Source organism: Fistularia commersonii, chromosome 26 (assembly GCF_037954325.1).
Source record: "Fistularia commersonii isolate RoL2024-O1a breed Wild chromosome 26, RoL_Fcom_v1.0, whole genome shotgun sequence".
In the NCBI taxonomy this organism is placed as follows: domain Eukaryota; kingdom Metazoa; phylum Chordata; class Actinopteri; order Syngnathiformes; family Fistulariidae; genus Fistularia; species Fistularia commersonii.
This window is the reverse complement of record NC_141309.1, coordinates 6,982,486-7,002,173: the sequence shown is the minus strand read 5'-3', so window position 1 is coordinate 7,002,173 and position 19,688 is coordinate 6,982,486. Positions and strand designations below refer to the sequence as shown.

The 19,688-nt window shown below is 43.9% G+C and overlaps 2 protein-coding genes across 3 annotated transcripts in view; both read left to right on the top strand.

The window, feature by feature from the left end:
- The window catches only part of acacb (acetyl-CoA carboxylase beta), a 40,924-nt gene extending 40,398 nt beyond the window's left edge, over positions 1-526 (top strand). Inside the window, exon 56 of one of the 2 annotated variants that reach the window (XR_015108841.1) lies at positions 244-360. Coding sequence is in view for 1 of the 2 variants with exons in the window: in XM_086174441.1 (XP_086030567.1) it covers positions 244-281 (38 nt within the window). In the remaining variant the exon portion in view is untranslated. Of the gene's footprint in view, positions 1-243 lie in introns of both variants that reach the window. The other variant, XM_086174441.1, reaches the window with a different exon arrangement.
- Positions 527-4,718: 4,192 nt separating this feature from the next.
- myo1ha (myosin IHa) lies at positions 4,719-19,659 on the top strand. The gene is given in 33 exon segments (XM_086174447.1): positions 4,719-4,771; positions 4,982-5,083; positions 7,820-7,954; positions 8,031-8,146; positions 8,245-8,443; positions 8,537-8,617; positions 8,820-8,999; positions 9,900-9,998; positions 10,079-10,265; positions 10,268-10,344; positions 10,446-10,571; positions 10,574-10,707; positions 10,789-10,894; positions 10,986-11,066; positions 11,142-11,233; positions 14,340-14,434; positions 14,528-14,574; positions 14,695-14,775; positions 14,866-14,971; positions 15,968-16,085; positions 16,185-16,298; positions 16,388-16,464; positions 16,540-16,608; positions 16,706-16,790; positions 17,903-18,065; positions 18,144-18,227; positions 18,314-18,407; positions 18,493-18,548; positions 18,624-18,759; positions 18,846-18,916; positions 19,073-19,170; positions 19,264-19,363; positions 19,452-19,659. Coding segments are annotated over 32 exon segments (3,240 nt in total). The 5' UTR covers positions 4,719-4,771; positions 4,982-5,077; the 3' UTR covers positions 19,479-19,659.
- The last annotated feature ends 29 nt before the right edge of the window (positions 19,660-19,688 follow it).

Here is a 19,688-nt window from a genome sequence, read left to right as displayed (position 1 = left end):
TCTTAGTGCATAGCATGTCAGCAGTCAGCCGTCTTTGCGCAATTCTACATTGAGGCTCAACAGTCCGCAGCCTCACCGCATGTCTCTTTTTTTTTCTTTATTTGAACAGTAAAGGTGAAAATCCTGGGAAAGCTTTTTAAAACTGGTGAAGTTAAATGAAAAATACTTTTATTGTGTAAATCACTGATAAATATTACCATTTAATTCTCTTTTTTTTCTTTTACATTTTTTTTTCTTTCAAAGATTGGAAAGTGAGGCACGGCCTCCCCTGCCTCCCCTGATGGCACCTCACTGTTTGTCTAAATATGTGGCCCTGCAATTGACTGCCGACTGGTCCAGTTTGTCCTCCTTGGATCCCAGGTAGAAAAGTTTTTTGTTTTATCATGCCAGTTTGCAGCGGCTTTGCTGCGGCTTTGTCGTTTCATGGGATTTTTTTTTGTGTGGTATGAAATAATACAGAATAGAAAGCTTTGTGGTCATTGAACATCACTGTTTCAACGAAAGTGTTAGTGCTATCTCCTGTTGTTCAACACACACATAAAAATTCTCTATAAAAGCCATAAGAATATAAGAAAACATAACGTGCTTGTGTGGAAAATGCTAATAATCATACATTTTATGTAAGGTGCCTTGCTTGACACTCAAGCACACTGCGCAGAGCTTTATATAATTATATTTATATATGTACTGCTCAAAAAAAAAGGGAACACCAAAATAACATGCTTGATCTTAATGAATTAAATATTCTTATTAAATACTTTTTTCTTTACACAGTTGAATGTGCTGACAACAAAATCACACAGAAATTATCAATGGAAATCAAATTTATGAACCCATGGAGGTCTGGATTTGGAATCACACTCAAAATGAAAGTGGAAAAACACACAACAGGCTGATCCAACTTTGGTATAATGTCCTTAAAACAAAATTAATCAGTGTTGCGTCCTGAGTGGACAGTTTGATTTGAGTTACATTGTGTTTTTTTTTTCAGCAGACATTTTTGTGTAGATATAAAAAAAAAAAAAACGCAGATTTAAAAAAAAAAGAGTAAATGTGAGAAAGTGTTCAAGTGTTTTTTTTTTTTTTTTGCACTTCCCATGATGATAAAAGGTAAATATTTATTGCAGAGCATGTGGGTATTCCCTTTACGCAAAACAGGGCAAATAGGTACATTTTCCTACATTTCCTTTGCTATGACAGCTCAACCTGGCTGCCCCCGTGATGCGTTCAAGGCCCCCCCCCCCTCCCTTAACACACACACACACACACACACACACTTACACACACTGGAGAGCACGGGAACTCCCCGCGGATCAGGGGACACCGAGTGCCGGTTCTCCCCACTCATGCCTGTAAGTAATGGCAAAAACAATGGGATCACTGCCCGCAGGTTGGCCTTGTGTTTGTAGCCCGTGTTTTTGTCTTGCATCAAGTGTTTACTCAAAACACACAGGCAACTCTGAGAATGAGGTCAGCTCACCCCTCTAATCTCCTCACAAGGCAGAGACACAACCCCCCCCTGCAACCACCCAACCCCCTACCCAAGAACAGCATGTCACCCAGAGTGACCCTCTGGACGACCGGAGGAAGCCGCTGTCAGCTGTGTTTAACTGAGATGCAGCACCGATGTCCTGCCAGAGAGTTTCCTCAAAGAGGCTTCAACCCGGTTTTTAAGCGGGGTGTCCCAGACTGTTAGACCCTGGTTTCCCTCTTTCGGTAGGAAGGGGGGGGGGGGGGGGGCTGGTCGGCGAGTCAGTCTGAGAAGACGGTCAAAAAAAATACCTGCGCTTCGATAGACGAGCGTTAATCCGGTGAACACCTGCATTCTCCGAAATACAAAGGGACACAGCCCGAAAGGGGAAAACACACGCTAACAGCAACTGAGCCAAACGTGCGGAAGAATTGTCTAACTTTGCATTTTTAAGAATCGGCCATCCCCTTGTTTTGTGTCAGCGGGGATAACGCGGCGGGTTGTTCAGAGATCAATACCCCCCCCCGCAACTACGCAAAAAACGTGTGTCCAGACCGCCAGTGTTCCGTTGGTCAACCCCTGAGATTTTGGAGAAGTCGGCGCTGCGGCCCTTTGAGTGACCCGTGTGCAAAAAGTTTTGGAGTTTCTGGTCTGAGCAAGGTCAACCCATTTTTTTTTTTTTTTTTTTTATGTGCAGGAGCAAAAGTCTTCTTTCTTTTCTTTTCGCTTGCATCTGATGGATTGTTTAAGAGCCCTCCGTCCATAGGAAATCTCATTTGCTTCTTAAATTGCCCGTGCATTTTTATATTTTCGGGGAAAAAATTCAAAGACAGCTCGAACGTGGCAGGAAAACCTCAGTGTGTTTGTTGCAGAATGTTTTACACGACTCACATTTAAAAACAAGTGATAAGTCACAAGTATCAATACATATAAATTACAATTTAACCTTTTTTAATCCCTTTGCAATGAAGCCATCATGGATGAGGTTGGGGGCTCAGTGTTTTGCTCAACAATATTTCGACACACCAGCAGGAGCCGGGAATCGAACTAGAAATGTTCGGTTCCAAAGACGATCGCTCGTACCTCCTGCACCACACAACCCCCCCTTTATTTTTCAATTAAATGATTTCAGGCCAGCAGGATTCTTTTCCGGTGGAGCGTGAGCGTAGATCCTCACTTTAAACTCCATTAATAATTCGATTCATTTAAAACAAAACATTGGTTCATCTGAATATGTTAAATAAGATAGATCTTATCAATCCTATTAGGGTGAAATTCAACCATCACAGCTGCATTCCGTGCTAGAGAAGGGAGCAAATGATAAAAATAGAAAAAACATGCAAATTAAAGGATAAAGATATAAATATACAAAGGCTATGAAGAATATATATTTATCTGTAGATATAGTTATCTCTTTTATCCTTATTCTTGTCATTCTGTTATCTATTTTCATCCTTGTTGTTGTCTTCGTTCTTTTAATTGTCTCTTCAATGTATATTTATATTTGCATTTATGTCTATCGCTTCGCTGCGATGAAAAACAAATTTCCTCTGTGGGGATCAATAAAATCTTTTCTTATCTTATAGGATTCAAAAAATAAGTAATAAAAATCAATGAAATGAGGTGGAATTGCAAAAATATACATGTGATCCGTGACTATGAAATACAATCGGATAACTGCACAGGCCGCTCAGTAATTTTAATCGCAAATCGAGTTCCAAACAGGGATGAAACTGTATGTCGCTGTAATAATCGGTCAATTTCAGTAACATAAAGTTATTCATCCGTCTTTCCAAAAGCAAGATACAAAGGAGACAAACGTCCGAGTTCGTATAGTAGCCTCTCTGACCCAGCACTTTTTTGTTTGAAATTATGACGGGGCCCAGCTGTGGTTACGCTGCTCGGAAAAATTAGAATAACCGGCTGTGAAAGAAGGAGGGATCCGAGCGAGAGACAAGGGAAGAAAGAGGTTCTTTGGGAAAAGAAGAATGAGATAGGAAGAGAGGGAGAACCAAAGGGAGGGAAACAGAGCGACGGAGACAAAAAAAAAAAAGCAGAGAGGAGAGAGGGGGCGGTATCGGTGTGATGTGAGTGTTATCATCAGCTCTCATTCTCAGCATGGAATCTATAATGGGAAAATCAACCTCTCTGACTCCTGTGTAATTGGATTTGCCGGGTCTCGTGCTGAATCAGAGCCCAGTGGGTAGCACAAAGCTTGTTAAGATTGGACAAGCATTGCCGGGGCTCGCTCGGGCCCGAGAGAGAGGTGGGTCGGGCGAGGAAGGTAACCTTGACAACTTTTCTAGGGCCGGGGAGTGAATAATTCAAGTGAACACTCCGCCGTCAGCCATTACAGAAATGAGCCTTTCCGGTGATTGATCAATCCATATATTGGGTGAAATTCAATCTTTTCTCAGATGTGTGTGTATGTGTGTCTGTGTGCGTGTCTCCGCGAGGTGGCAAACGTGACACCTGTGTCACCTAATGTGTGTTACCAGGTTACGGAGGCAAACACATCACCAACCCCCACCCAGGTGTTCCTCCCGAGGTGCAGCGGTTTAATGTAACGGCTGATTTCTTTGCTACGCAGAACTATACAACAACACTCAACTAAAAAATATATTTATAAAAAATATAAAAAAAAAAAAAAAAATGATGTGACTGATCACTTCGGACAAAAAGTAATATGATTGAAATATTTATTTATTAAATATTTAATCCAATTGCTGACAGATGTGCTATTGCTTTTATTATTTTTTTAAATCTGTATTTTGTGTTTAGGTACGTGTCTGCGCGGTATCCTTGAGTGTCGAGTAATTCTTACTTACTTTCTTTGAATGTTGAGTATTAAATAAAATCTATTATTATTATTATTATTATTAATAACCTAAAGTTACCGCCTGTTCCAGACTTGTGGTGTCTTTCCCTTCACACATTTGCACCACTCAACTTCTCAGAGCTTAAAAAAAAGAAAAAAAGTCAAGGAACTCGAACCCCGGCGTCGAAACGTCACCGGAAAAAAAAAAACAAAAACAAATCTGATAACGCAGGGAAAAAAAGAAAGGTGACATTTTAGCCACGGCAACAGCTTTCTAACACTGGGGTAATAAAACCTCCTCTGGAAAATCCTCCTGTGACGTATCCGCCTAATCAAAGATCAGTAATCTAGACCCGGATTCTGCCGGCGAGGAGACGGAGGCCTCTGGGTTTGCCGGTTCGGACGAAGGATGGACGAAGGAGGAATCGGCCTGCTTTGGATCTTGTTTCTATATTGTTATGTTACACTGAGTCGGTACCCGGGTAAGAACAGAATAAGATCTCCGTTTCTTTCTTTCACCTCCCACGGCATTAATGTTTAAGCAGTCGGCCTACAGTGCCCTGGGACTGGGTCAGTGCGATCCGCACGCCGTCCATACCGCCTCGACGACGACACTGGAATGGATTATTAAGATTTTTTTCCAGGCAGACGTATTGTTTTTCGAGCTTGACTTTTCCCGACTAACTTTGCAGGTTGGGGCGACTCTCTCCGCGTTCGCAGACACGGGGAGGTACGCTAACCTCGCCCGAACTCTTGGGAAACCGGATTGCGAATAGGCAACTTCAGACATGCAGGTATGAATTTTCCCAATTTCATCTTTGTGCGATTTAACTTTCCAGCAACTTAGTTGCAAGATAAATTGTCATATGAAAGTTCCGGCGCGCAAAAAGTAACCGTTTCTAGGATCAAAACAAGAGGTTTTTTTAGGCTACATGGGAATATACCACTAAGAATTCTCCTGCACCGCCTGAAGAGGGAGATAAACTTTCCTGCTGCTCTTGTTGGCGGATTGCTCCCATCGCTTCCTGCCGTGTGTGTGTGTGTGTGTATGTGTGTGTGTGTGTGTGTGTGTGTCTCCCTTCTCTTTTTGCTGAGGCTGCTTTTCACACAGATGAGGTCATTCACTCTCGGGCAACAGTGACACTCTAGACCAGGAAGAAGAACCATCTCTTAATTAAAATACAATCTCTTGCGGTCCGAGATGGAGCGAATCCCTGGATCGGACAACCTTATTGCTTTATTTATTTTATTTTATTTATATATTCATCACCATTTTTTCCGCTATTTCCAATATTACAACCCATTTTTTTTTTTTTTTTGCTAGAAATAGCAGATGCTACCAAGGAGGACACTTCTTCCTGGTCGGCAGATGGTCTCTTTAGCGTTCGTCCGTGCGACGGGAGATACCTGTCGGACACCGAAGGGAGCACAGCCCCCTTTTGGTATTTTTGTCAGCGCTCTGAATGAAAACCTAATAATCATCATGACCGCTGAACTCATGAATCCACCTCTTGACAGGAGCTTATCTGTTCATGTTTGTAGTTGTAATACTGTATGGCAGATCCCCCAAGTCACGCTGTCCCGGCACATTGTCTGGCCGCGCCGCCCCGAGAGAAGTTTGTTCCCACGAAGAAAGGGGGGTGTCATCGACACCCAACAGCAGTATTACCACCATCACATCCCCAGATTGATTCTGACGTCCCCAAAAAGGTTCCCTCTCAATGATATTGTTCACCTGTCTCATTGGCTTAAAAAGTGGGTGGGGTGGGTGGGGGGGGGGGGGGGGGGAGGGTATTTAGGGAGGGAGGGGGGGGGCACGGAGCGAGGGGTATTGTTGAGGAGAGCGGGGGTGGGGGTGGGGTGGGGGGTCACAGCGCTGACAGGTGGAAAAAAAAAAACACTCTCATCTGACTAGCCTCCTCTATCCTGCCGTGGGGCCCCGTGTGAGCAAAGTAATGAAGTCCAAATTACAGCACAGGATTGCCTAGAACAAGCCCCCATTGTTCGCCCTCGGGGTGCACTAAATGAGTGTCACAGCAAGCAGCGGGACACGGACCGTTACTGCACTATTTAGTCTGTCCCGTTGTCTCAAGATGGCCGTGTTTTAGGGGTTCTTAGATCAGACAAATACTGCTCCCCCCCCCCCACCCACACCCCGACCCCCGGCCCTCCATCGCCTTCACCCTTCCTCTGTACAGCCAACCCCCCCCGAGCCCACCCCTCCAAACTCCTCACCCCCCCCCCCCCCAAAATAGGCCAAATCTCCTCCATTGTGTTTCGACTGCCTAGTGTGAAATTGACTGTGACGTTAAATGTTTTCTAATGAATAATTACTGAATGGATATGCAGGGGGAATATGTGTAATGGATTGTAGACTGCATTTTAAAGACGTCTTTTTTGTCTCTGCTCCGTGGTATTTACAGGACAAAAACACTTGGCCCTTCTCAGAAGAAACGAGGGCCGTGGGGGGAGGACGGAGGCGGGAGGGAGGGGGTGGACGAAGGGCTTTGTGTCAATTAGATCCAATGGATTATCTTTTTTTAATGTTTTTACAGAGAGATTTGAGAATCAAAGGACTTCTGCTTCCAAAAGGGAGGAGAAAAAAAAAATACAAAACCAACAAAAGCTGTGAAAACCTTTGGTCCAAGTGTTGGTGCTGAGAATGCAAAACAGATTGGTGGAATTTTTTCCCACTATGCTTCTTGAATGCGCCGCTGTTTCGGTGCCCCCCCCCCCCCCCCCCCCCCCCATCCGCCACCCCCGGGTCCATTTGCACAGTGTGTTGTGTTTGCTCGGAGCATCGGCTCTGGTGAACCTCAGGCCGCGGGCCAAGGTGCCTGTGCGCTGTGTAGAGATCATTAGCTTCTGTCTGTTCGTCCGCACAATCACAGAGCTTCGCCTGAAAGCGGCGCGGGACCTCGAGACCTCTCACTTCAATGGGCGCTAACAGGAACCATGTTTGTGCTTTTCTCCGCTCCCCCACTTCCCTCCCCGCACCAGACATTTATTCCGAAGTTCATTCATCTGGCTCTAAAACATGTTTTTTTTAGCCATGCGCCACAATCTATGCTTCACTTTTTGCCTCATTTATAGCTAAACATGAATTTGGGGTAAACCTTTATATACTGCTCAAGAAAATAAAGGGAACACTTGAACAACACAATGTAACTCCAAGTCAATCACACTTCTGTGAAATCATAGTGTCCACTCAGGAAGCAACACAGATTCATTTTGACTTGTTTTAAGGACATTACACCAAAGTTGGATCAGCCTGGAGTGTGTTTTTACACTTTAATTTTGAGTGTGATTGGGTTAATACATTTGATTTCCATTGATCATTTTTGTGTGATTTTGCTGTCAGCACATTCAACTGTGTAAAGAGCAAAGTATTCCATAAGAATATTTCATTCATTTAGATCTAGGATGTGTTTTTTAAGTGTTCCCTTTATTTTTTTGAGCAGTGTATATCCCCTGATTTTGGAAATGACTATATCTTGTATGTGTCGCCGCCGACGCCGTCCATCGCGAAGGCTCGCCAGGACATGGAGGGCGCTCTGACGGCGCGGGATCGCGTCGGCATTCAGGATTTCGTCCTCCTGGACGAGACCACGGAGGCCGCCTTCCTCGACAACCTGAAGAAACGATTCGGCAAGGATCTGATCTACGTGAGTTCGAGCAAGGGCCGTCTCTCGACGCCCGCGCCTTTCCGGTAACTGCGATCCCTTTGCGATCCTTTTTCAGACATATATCGGCACCCTGCTGGTGTCGGTCAATCCTTACAAAGAACTGGATATCTACAATAAGAAGCAGATGGATCGATACATGGGGGTCAACTTTTTTGAGCTTCCGCCTCACATGTGAGTTCGAAACCTACGATTTTATACACGATCCGTCAGGACTTTCTTTGAAATTCATTCAAATTGTAACGAGCCCTAAACGTGGCGCCCCCGCACAGCTACGCCTTGGCCGACAACACTTACCACACCATGTTGGCGGAGTTGAGCAATCACTTTATCCTCATCTCGGGCGAGAGCGGCGCAGGGAAGACCGAGGCCTCCAAAAAGATTCTTCAGTACTACGCCGTCAGCTGTCCGAGCACCACCCTCCTCAACACTGTCCGAGACAAGATGCTCATGTCCAACCCTGTCCTGGAGGTCCGACGGTTATGTCATGATACGTTATGTAAATGACATCCAAAACAAAAATAATACCGGGTTTCTGTGAAGAATTCTTCTGTTTTCCCGCAGGCTTTCGGAAACGCCAAAACGCTGAAAAACGACAATTCCAGTCGTTTCGGGAAGTACATGGACATCCAGTTCAACGGCGAGGTAAGGTTTTCTTTCGTTTTTAGTGCGTCGCTAAGTCATTTCAATTTTATAAGCCGGGGGAATCGAAATACAGGCTCAAATCATGAGAAAATATTTGACGACGTGACCAAAAGCGTTGAAAAGGTGATATTTTAAGAGGAAATTTTGGAATATTTTCCGCAAGCTGTAGAGCCGCTGTCTTCAGGGCTCGTGATGCTCGCAGGGCGATGCTGTCGGAGGCCACGTACTCAACTACCTGCTGGAGAAGTCGAGGGTCGTGCACCAGAACCACGGGGAGAGAAACTTCCACATTTTCTACCAGCTGGTGGAGGGCGGAGAGGACGACCTGCTGCGCCTGCTGGGCCTGGAGAGAGACTGCCGGCGTTACAACTATCTCACCCAAGTATTTCACCTCTGTGACCCCGTTGGATTTCAGATGGTGCCCGGTTTCCGTTGAGGGATCCCTGGTTACCCAAACGTTATTGCCCCATTTGATCAATGGTCATATCAGCTACGTAAAGGAATCATTAAATATCTCAACATATTTCAGTTTGATTGAATTTAAAAAAAAAACTTTTCACTCGTAGGCCGTTGTTGTTTATGTCGCAATGCTGTCTGGGTAGTGACGTCATGAGGTTGCGCTCGGCTCGGTCTGTTCATTTTACTTTACGGTGCAAAAACAGGCCATTTGTTCAAACCCTCCCATTTGAACCGAGAGAGACGTGAGCAAGGAAGATATCGCTAGAGACAGAAGTCGAAATGAGTTTCAAAATGATGACGGACAAAGACCCGAAGAGGCAGGAGTTGGCCGAAATCGCCGGTGTTTGTGCAGCCATTGCGTTGCTATGCTAACAGAGGGAGAGCGTCTGTTGTCAGAAGCTTCGCTTTTCGTCATCGGTTGTTCACCGTTTTCTTACGGACTGCTGTGCTGACTGACCCGGGTTACTCACTTTCAGCTTCCTCCTTGTTTGTCCTGGTACCCGGTCTTTCTTCACCAGATGCTAATTCTGCAGTAGCATCAGTTTTTTTGGGTCCCTTGGACTGGAAATTGCACCCAAAAGCAATGTAGCATTATTACCACGTATGCCGTACCGTACCGAGCTATAGTTAAAGCTAACATAAAGCCAAAGTTAAAGCCAAAACAACCTCCATACGTCATTGACCTAGCATGTATTTTACTAGTAAACAATGGCGGCGCCCCTTGGTTAACCATACTTTGTGCTTTTTTTAACAACACATTTTAGTAAAGCATATTTATTAGACCTTCCCTTTACAACAACGCTATGGTTGCTATCTTTGACAGGGAGAGTGTGCCATCGTGCCATCCATCAATGACAGGAACGACTGGAAGACTGTCAAAAATGCGCTGCAAATCATCGACATAAATGAAATAAACACAAGCGTGAGTCTGCCTATGATGTAAATGCTTCGATTCGAAGCGCTAAACCTCGGCCTCACGGTATGTCGAACCCTTTTCCGCAGAATTTGTTTGCGATCGTCGCCAGCGTCCTCCACCTGGGAAACGTTTGTTTCGGCTCCGACGGCAGAGGTCACGTGTTTCTCCACGACGACGATGCAGAGCTGCAGTGGGTTTCGAACGTGAGGACTCTCGTCCTGAAATCGAGAGTCAGGAAATGGGCTTTTTCTTTTTCAAAATGCCGTTTCCTCTCGCGCAGCTCCTCGGCGTGGACACTCAAAGTCTTCGAGAGGGATTGACACACAGGAAGATCGAAGCCAAAAAAGATCAGGTGTGTGCGGGCATACTGGAGCATTATTATTGTTTAAATCCAAATATTTTGTGTAACTTGTTTATTCCTCTTTTTTTTTTTTTTTTTTTCTTCCCGCCAAGGTCCTTAGCCCGTTTACCGTTGACCACGCCATTTACGTCAGAGATGCACTGGCCAAAGCCATATATGGTCATACCTTCACCTGGCTGGTCAACAGGATCAACCACTCCATGGAGAACACAGTGAGGGGAAAAGGAAAATTACGGATTAAAAACAATGTATACAACCTACATAATCCCTTTTTTTAAAACCTCAGGACCCCTCTAGGAAGACAGTAATAGGCCTTTTGGACATCTACGGATTCGAGGTTTTTAACGTAAACAGGTACGCAGCGAGATTTCATTCATTTTCATCTTGGAATACGGCAGCGTAGCTCAGACATGTGGGATTTCTCTTCCCTTTCAGTTTTGAACAGTTCTGCATAAACTACTGCAACGAGAAGCTGCAGCAGCTCTTTATCCGGCTGACACTGAAGGCCGAGCAAGAGGAATACCAAGCCGAGGACATCGAGGTATTCTCGTAAAAACGCCGAATCGGCAAACACGTTTTTTTTTTTTTCCGTTCGGCGTTTTAAACGGCATCCGTTTCCGCGGCGGTTTCAGTGGGTGCCGGTGCAGTTCTTCAACAACAAGATCATCTGCGACTTAGTTGAGGAAAGACACCGAGGAATCATATCAATACTGGTTTGTACAACCTTAAATGATAAAGCTACAGAAAAATAAACATTATTCTCTGCTAAGTCGCCTTCCGTTTTGCAGGATGAAGAATGTCTCAGACCGGGGGACGCCACAGATCTCACCTTCCTGGAGAGACTTGAGGAGAAGATGGGAAATCACCCTCATTTCGTGACGTCAGTTGAAACCCATTGAGTTCATTACAATTAGGGAGGTTTTTCCTGCGGGAAAGACGTCTGCTGGCGTCGGCGGCTGGAATTTTTAGCGAAACTCATTCGTGTGGCGTGGTGCAAATTTTCAGCCGAAGGAAGGGAAACAAGTCTATGTCGGTACGTTTTCTACAGCCAAATGAATCCTTTTCACCAGCTCTCATAGAGGATGGGAGAACGGCGACCTTTATTAGGTTTGGTATCTCCACTTGGTCGGTTGGTTAATTTGGGATTTTCAGTATCTTTCTCCTTTATGGACTCACTGGGAGCTGATAAGGGATAAAAAGTAATAGAGCAGAAAATAACAGAAGGTGCCTCCAACCATCCCACAACGGGGATATCTTAATTCTCACAGCAGAAAGTAAATAGTGCAGTAATGGTAGTTAAGCAATAAGATATATTAGTATTACTGTAAAAAGAGTAGCACATAAAAATATCAGAAAATGCAAAAAAATGGAAACGTCCTCACATGTGGACACCGGGTCTCGGCAAATGTCGTTTAATTGTGACGTAAAAACAGCGTTAAGTCATTTGATACTTTCCGTTCCCACGGTTCATTCTCTGATGGAAAACGGCATTTAAACAAATTCTTTCTGACATTCTCACTCCTTGTAAATACGCTCGGGTGGAGGGAAAATCCGGGAGCCATCCCAACAGTGGCGTGCAGATGGTGCGTTGGCATCCATCGGATGGGTGACGTTCAATCAGAGAAAGAAATGAGATGGATATTTAAAATTTCAGCAGCGATGAATCCATTTCTGGACGCCCGCCGCACTGCGGAGGCAGTTGTTAGCCCTTTATTCCTTTAACATGGCGTGCCCTTTCTGTCTGCAGAAAATGGTAGTTCTCCCCTTACTTGTGGCTGTTTGCTCTCACATTTCCTTGAGACACAACTCGTCTTTTCTTTTTATATTTTTGTGCATCGAGATTTGTTCTTTTACCCACACGAGTCAGCGAATAGCTCCAGAACGGGGGGTTTTACCATTTTTTTTCGGTGCTATTAAATGAAATATTTACGCAGGGTGTTTCCGATTACCGCTTGTAATCACATTTTCAGTTGCAAGCTGTAAAATTGATAAAAAAAAAAAAAAAAACAGATCCGATAACCAACTGGCATTAATAAGTATTAAAAATATGTTCTCACAGGTGATGTAAAAGTGAAACAGTTCAGGTGTTTTTTGTGACAGGATGCATCATTTAGGTAAAATAATTTTATAAATTTGATACTTCTTCTTCTCCTTTCGGGTTTTCCCTTCTCAGGACACCACAGCAAATCAACCTTCTCCATCTGACCCTATTCTCCGTATCCTCCTCTCTCACACCCACGACCTTCATATCACTGTTCCCTCTAAGCCCCATATTTATGCATTATCCATGCACAACAAAGCTGAACTGTAAATAAATTAAACACATTCATTTTATTTACAGTTCAGTTTGGACTTTATTTTGTGTGCAGCACAGATTTGCTGTGTGCAGAGAACGTTGGAGCAGTGCGTGATTTCCACTACTCTTCCCATAACTTCATTGCATGGCTCATCAACTTAATCTCTCTATAGATGCCACAATTCTGCACATCCCCCCTATTCTTAAAAATGGGCACCATCACACTTGGAATGTCTCCATTCCTCAGGCATCTACTCACTGTCTAAGATCATGTCTAACAATCTAGCCAGAAACTCTACTGCTGACACTTCCATACCTCCACAGGTATATCATCAGGACCAACTGCTTTTCCACTCTTCATCCTCTTCAATGCCTCCCTCACCTAATCTCTGCTATTTTGTGGTATACAATAATCACCTCTTCTACCCTGGTCCCTCTTTCATTTTCCTCATTCATCAGCTCCTCAAAGTACTCTTTCCATCTTCCCATCACTCTACTAGCATCTGTCCGTACATTTCTCTCTCTATACTTAATCACCCGAACCTACTGCACATCTTTTCCATTTCTATCTCTGATTCACCAACCTGTATAGATCATTATCTACCCCTTTACTGTCCAACCGAGCATACAAGTCATCATACGCCCTTAGTTTTGCCTTTGCAACCTCAATCCTTGAGGACCTTTAGCTGTATCTCCCTGTACTCCTGTCTGTTCTCTTCAGTCCCACTTCTTCTTTGCTAACTACTTTCTCCGTATATTCTCCTGAACTTCCTCATTCCACCACCAAGTCCCCTTATCTACTTTTCTTCCAAATGATAGACCAAGCACTCTCCCACCTGCCTCCCTGATAACATTAGCTGTAGTTGTCCAGTCATCTGGAAGCACTCCCTGACCACCCAGAGCCTTTCTCAACTCCTCCCTGAAAAGCATACAACACTCCTCCCTTTTCAGCTTCCACCACTCTGCCCTCTGTTCTGCCTTTGTCCTCTTGATCTTCCTTGGCACCAGAGTCATCCTACAAACCACCATCCTATGCTGTCTAGCCACGCTCTCACCTAACAACTTTGCGGTCACTGATTTCTTTCAGGTTACCTCATCTAAACAAGATGTAGTCTACCTGCATGCTCCTTCCTCCACTCTTATAAGCTATCCTATGTTCTTGTCCTCCTGGAAAAAGGGTTCTCTATAGCCATTTCCATCCCTTTTGCAAAGTCTACCAGCATCTTTCCCTCTGTGTGTCTATTCTGTCTACCAAATCTGCCCATCACTTCTTCATCCCCTCTTCTGCATGCACCAACATGCCCATTGGAGTCTGCACCAATTACCATTCTCTCATCTCTGTGGATATTCTGCATCACTTCATCAAGCTCATTCCAGAACTTCCCCTTCTCCTCCAACCAACTCCCTACCTTTTCCTGTCATAGTCCCAATATTCAAAATCCCTACTCTCAGTCCCAGACTCTTGCCTTCTCTCTTCTCTCCCTGCTTCTGAACCAGCTTCCTCCTCTCCTTCTTATTAAAATTCAATGACTTTTCATTTGTGTTTATGTATTTCAAATAATATCCTTTCTCATAATATTTCTCAGTATATTCCCCCTTACACTTGAGTCTTTGATGGGACACAATCAAGATTTACCGCAGGCCTCTGCACGCCGTTGCACCCAGATAACCCCGTTCTCTTTGACCGCAGACACAAACTGGCCGACAAAGCGACTCGCAAGACTCTGGAGAGGGGAGATTTTCGTCTCTTGCATTACGCAGGGGAGGTCACCTACTGCGTCGTGGGTAAAATACTTCATACATTAATCCTTAAAAGCGTGAACACTGGTGCTGCATTTCATCTCCATCAACAGCTGCTTAATCTTTCTCTCTCTCTAGGTTTTCTGGACAAAAACAATGATCTGTTATATCGGAACGTGAAAGATGTAAGTCTTAGACCTATATATAACGGATGATTTTCATGGTGAAAATCGAATAGACAACGCTCGTGTGAATGTGAGGTTTCAACCTTGTGCCTCATTTTTTTTCCTTGTCATCCCTCACAGTTGATGTGCGAGTCAAAAAATCCCGTCATCAGCCGCTGCTTCTCCACCGTGGCTCCGGACAGCAGGCGGAGGCCGGAGACCGTGAGTGATCGTGCGATTCCGATGTCGCCAATGTCGCGAAAAGTTGTCTGCCCGAGAGTACGAATCACCCACCACTTTATGTGTTTGGAGGTGGCGACCCAGTTCAAGAGCAGCTTGCTGAAGCTGACAGAGATCCTTATGGCGAAAGAGGCCTGGTACATCCGCTGCCTGAAATCCAACGAGTCCAAGACGCCAGGTACGGACGCGGAGGTGGCGTGCGGTGAGGTTCATCGGAGCATATTTGGCCCGGAAAAGGCTTTTATAGTGGCAAGTGAAATCGGATAGAGCAAATGTGCTACGCATCCTCCATACGTTCTGAATAATTCATACTTATTCTAAACATGGAGAATAGAGTTGTGTACTGCACATTTTCACTTTTTGTGTTTTTAAAATATTCCAGAAAAAGAATAGTCACTTTTTTTCAAGCGCTTGATTTCTTTTACTAATCTCATCAAATTTTTTTTTGCATAAAACTGAAAAACATTTGTGGTCTTACCTTTATTTGTATACGAAGTCCATGCGCCTATCCTTCTCCACAAAAAGCTCCAATACTTTGATGGAGTCCTCCTTATCTTATTTTATTTATCTTTTTATCTTTATTTTTCTATCAAAGTACTTAAAATATTTATTCATAATTATTCATTATCCCTGCTTATAGAAAGACTGCTGATACAAGCACATGGCAGCTCACGTGCACCCCCTTCAGGTGTCACGCAATACTGCCTGTGACATTTCTTTGCGGTTTATTGTCATAAAAGATTTTCATAAGAGACATTCCAAAAGCTTTAGAAAATCATGGTGTGTAAAATAATCAAAATATTTTGAGGAACATTTTATCGGCGACATGCTAAGAAACCAAAATGAGCAGAGCTGAGGCTTGGCTTGCTGCTGCCTCACCTCTGCTGTCCTATATTTGATCAGGAAATGTGGGAAATCAGTTTTTTTTTCTTAAGAAATGATAAAAATGACTGGAATCAAATAGATCGATAATACAGTTCAAAAACTGATTAATGGAAGAATTCTGAAATTTATTTTACTTTATCATTAGGCTTTAATCTTTCATGATGACAGGTGAGGCACAGCCTCACCTGCCTCCCCTGAGAGCATTTGACTGCAAAGCAGCTAGGTTTTAACAGGCTGTCAGTGTTTTAATCGGTTCTCTTTGCTCTCTCCTGCTCTCGGACAACCGCAGGGGAATTCGACGAGACGCTCATCAGACACCAAGTGAAGTACCTGGGCTTGATGGAGCACCTTCGAGTCAGACGGGCCGGATTTGCTTACAGGCGAAAGTACGAGGTCTTTTTGCAGAGGTGGGGAAGAGCGAACGGACATGTGGTTTCACCTTTAAACCCAGGAATCGCAGACTTTCTGGCTCACGGGACTTTGTGGGCTTTTTTCTGGACTTACAGATACAAACCTCTCTGCCCAGCCACATGGCCACACTGGAGAGGCTCAGCTGCTGACGGAGTAGAGGTGCTGGTACAACATCTGGGGTACTTTCCAGATGAGTACAAAATGGGGCGGTGAGGGAAAAACAAGTCACATCCAACCAGCTGAGGTTTTGTAACGTGGGATAGAATTTTTATTTTTGGTGTTTTTTTTTTTTCCCCAGCACAAAAATATTCATCCGCCATCCGCGGACCCTGTATGCCACCGAGGATGCCTTTGAGAAATGTAAACACCACCTGGGTGAGTGCAGCTCTGCTGTGTTTTATTCTCAGTATAAGTGATGGAACAACATTTCTTTTTAATTTTAAATGACAGCGACGAGCATCCAGGCCAAATACAAAGGATACAGGCAGAAAGGAGAATTTAAAAAACAAAAAGAAGCCGGTAAATCACATATTGATAATTAGACGTTCTTTTTTTTTTCAAGAGAAAAAAGAAAAACTGACCTGCCTTTTTTTTTTTTTTTTTTGCAAACCTTCAGCCACTAAAATTGAAACATGCTGGAGAGGAGCGCAGGCTCGGAAGGAGAGAGATCGTAGAGCCTGGGCTGTGAAAGTCATCAAGAAGTAAGAAAGGAAAGTGAGATGATTATAAAAATGTCATTACACTACATTCCTGATGCACAGAATATATGTGTGTGGATGAGAGGAGCCCGGGTGGAACAGTGGGGCTACAGGGAGTGTCGATCAATAAGTTTGAGGATTTCAAGTACTTAGGGTCTACAGTCCAGAGCAAAGGAGAATGAAGAAAAGAGGTAAAAAAATTGTTGAAACAGGGATATTGACAAAAAAGACAGGGGGCAGAGCTGGAGGTTGCAGAGATGAAGATGTAGAGGTTCTCTTTGCGAGAGACAAGCATGGATAGGAACAGCACATGTTAGATGTTTTGGAGAGAAGGTCAGAGAAGCCAGACTGAGATGGTAGGGGTAGCGAGTATATTGGTAGACGGAGAAGATTTATGGGCGTAGTGAGAGAGGATATGAAGGTAGTTAGTGTGAGAGAGGAGGATACAGAGAATAGGGTTAGATGGAGAAGGTTGATTCACTGTGGCGACCCCGGAAGGGAAAAGCTAAAAGGAAAGGAAGAAGACGGCACTATGATCCTGATGGTCAAGGATTGGAGCGTCCGCCTCATCGCAAGAAGGTTCCCCTGGTTCGATTCCGACGGTCTGGACCCTAAATTGAGAGCGTGAACGGTTGTGTAACTCCATATGTGGCCCCTGTGATCGACTGGCGGTCAGTCCTGGGTGAACCCCGCCTCTCCCTCGCGACCCTGAATGGAGGATAAGCGCGAGAGATAATGAATGAATGAATTATAGGACTTTACTTGTTCATGTCCTTTCATATGCAAACACTTTTCTTTAGAGGGACACTTCCAGTTCAGCATGTGGACAAATGCTAAAATGCCAGAATGCACTGGAAGACGTTCGAATGAGAAAGTGGTTGTATGTCTCTATGTAAATGTGTGAATTTTCCTTTCTCACATGATGACTGAATGACAGAGTGAATGTTTGTATTTCTCTATATGAGGCACGAACAGGAGGGTGAAGGTTGTATGTTTTTGGCTGTGTGATCGACCGGCGACCAGTCGCCCCCTCGCGACCCTGAGTGCAGGATAAAGATAACAAATGAATGAGTTAAAGTTGAACCCGTCCCTCTCTTAATACTATTTTTTTTTAGATTCATCAAAGGTTATATGACCAGAGGTCATGCAAAAACGTCCGATAACTCTGAGTATCTGGCCTACGTGAGGCAAAATTACCTGAAAAAACTCAAAGACAATCTGCCAAAGACAGTTCTGGATAAAACCACCTGGCTTTCTCCGCCAAATGTGCTGGCAGAGGTATTTTATATTTATATATCAAAATATATGTTTTATATATAATTTATACTCTGCCAAAGTGTGTTTCTCCGTCCCTAGACATCAGAAATGCTGCGTAAACTTCACTACCGACTGATGGTGCGGACTTATATCCGAAAAATCACACCGCAAAAAAAAGCGCAGGTATTGCATCAGATGCTGTGTAGTTAGAGTTTGTGTGTAGCGCACACACACACACACGAATAGATATATACTATTTATCCTTTCAGCTTCAACTAAAGCTGATTGCCAGCTCCATCTTCAAGGGGAAAAAGGACAGCTATCCGCAAAGTGTTGCTCAACCTTTTGTGGACACCAGGATCAGTGAGTGCCAGATGACGTTTACACACCTTACACACAATTTTTTTTTTTAACTGAAAACTATCTTTATCATATTTCATTGGTATAGATGATCAGGACATCAACATGAGGGTCCTGCAAATGATTCGCAATGAGCACATCAAGGTAATACATTAATACAAGAAACGAAATCAGAGCCACATGAAATAATGTAATGTATTTCTCGTTTGTTTTTTGCAGTACAGTGTCCCGGTGACTAAATATAACAGAAACGGTTTCAAACCGAGGCCGCGACAGCTTATCCTCACCCAGACAGCCGCTTACGTGGTAGATGATGTGAAAATCAAACAGAGAGTGTTGTACACCTCGCTTAAGGGTCAGCACAATAGAGAAGTGGATATTTCGCTTCCGGTCATTGATGTTTTTGCCCGGCGCTCAAATGTCGGTTTTCTTTCATTTTAGGAATTTCAGTCAGTAATTTGAACGACTGCACCGTTGTCTTCCACATAACATGCGAGGACCCCAAACAGAAGGTATAAATGATATCTTGTTTGTTAAGAAGAATTAAATTTGAACATAAGATTTGTCTGTATGGCAACAGACGTAATCATATCACGTAAAATTCAAATGTATATGCAAAATATGACAATAGTGATATATGATATGTAAAATATGTATTTTCTCCTCAGGGGGATCTTGTAATGCAGTGTGAGCATCTGTTTGAGCTGGTAACCAAACTCAGTGTCGTAGCGAACAAGCAAAGCGCGGTCAAAGTGGTTCAGGGCAGGTGAGTCGGCCTCCCGGGGAAGGAACCGTACCTTTGAGCGAACAAAAAACGAGATGTGATATAAGGGAACACGTTTATGTTCTGGATTCTCAGCATCAAGATTGAAATTCAGGCGGGCAAAGAGAACGCTGTGGACTTCAGCGCCGGCCAGGAGCCGCAGGTGTACAAAGCCAAGAATGGACACCTTATGGTGGTGAGTTTCATTTGCCCGCGGTGACCAAAATTATCTTCGGCAGTTTATTTATGATCCAAATTGTGACACGTGAGTTTTGTCGCTGCAGGTCACCACCAGAGCCCGAACACGGTAAAGTGTGCACTTGAGAAGACACACAACTGCATATTTCATTAGGAGAACCCCAAGGAGAGGATCATCATGGCCACAAGATGGATGTCTGAAGTGAAGTACTTTAGCAATCGTGGATGAATTTGTTTTGGTACAACCCTTTTTACTTATACTAGTGCTCAATTATTAAATACAATTCAAACCAATACAAGGTTGTACATACTTTTGTGCTCTG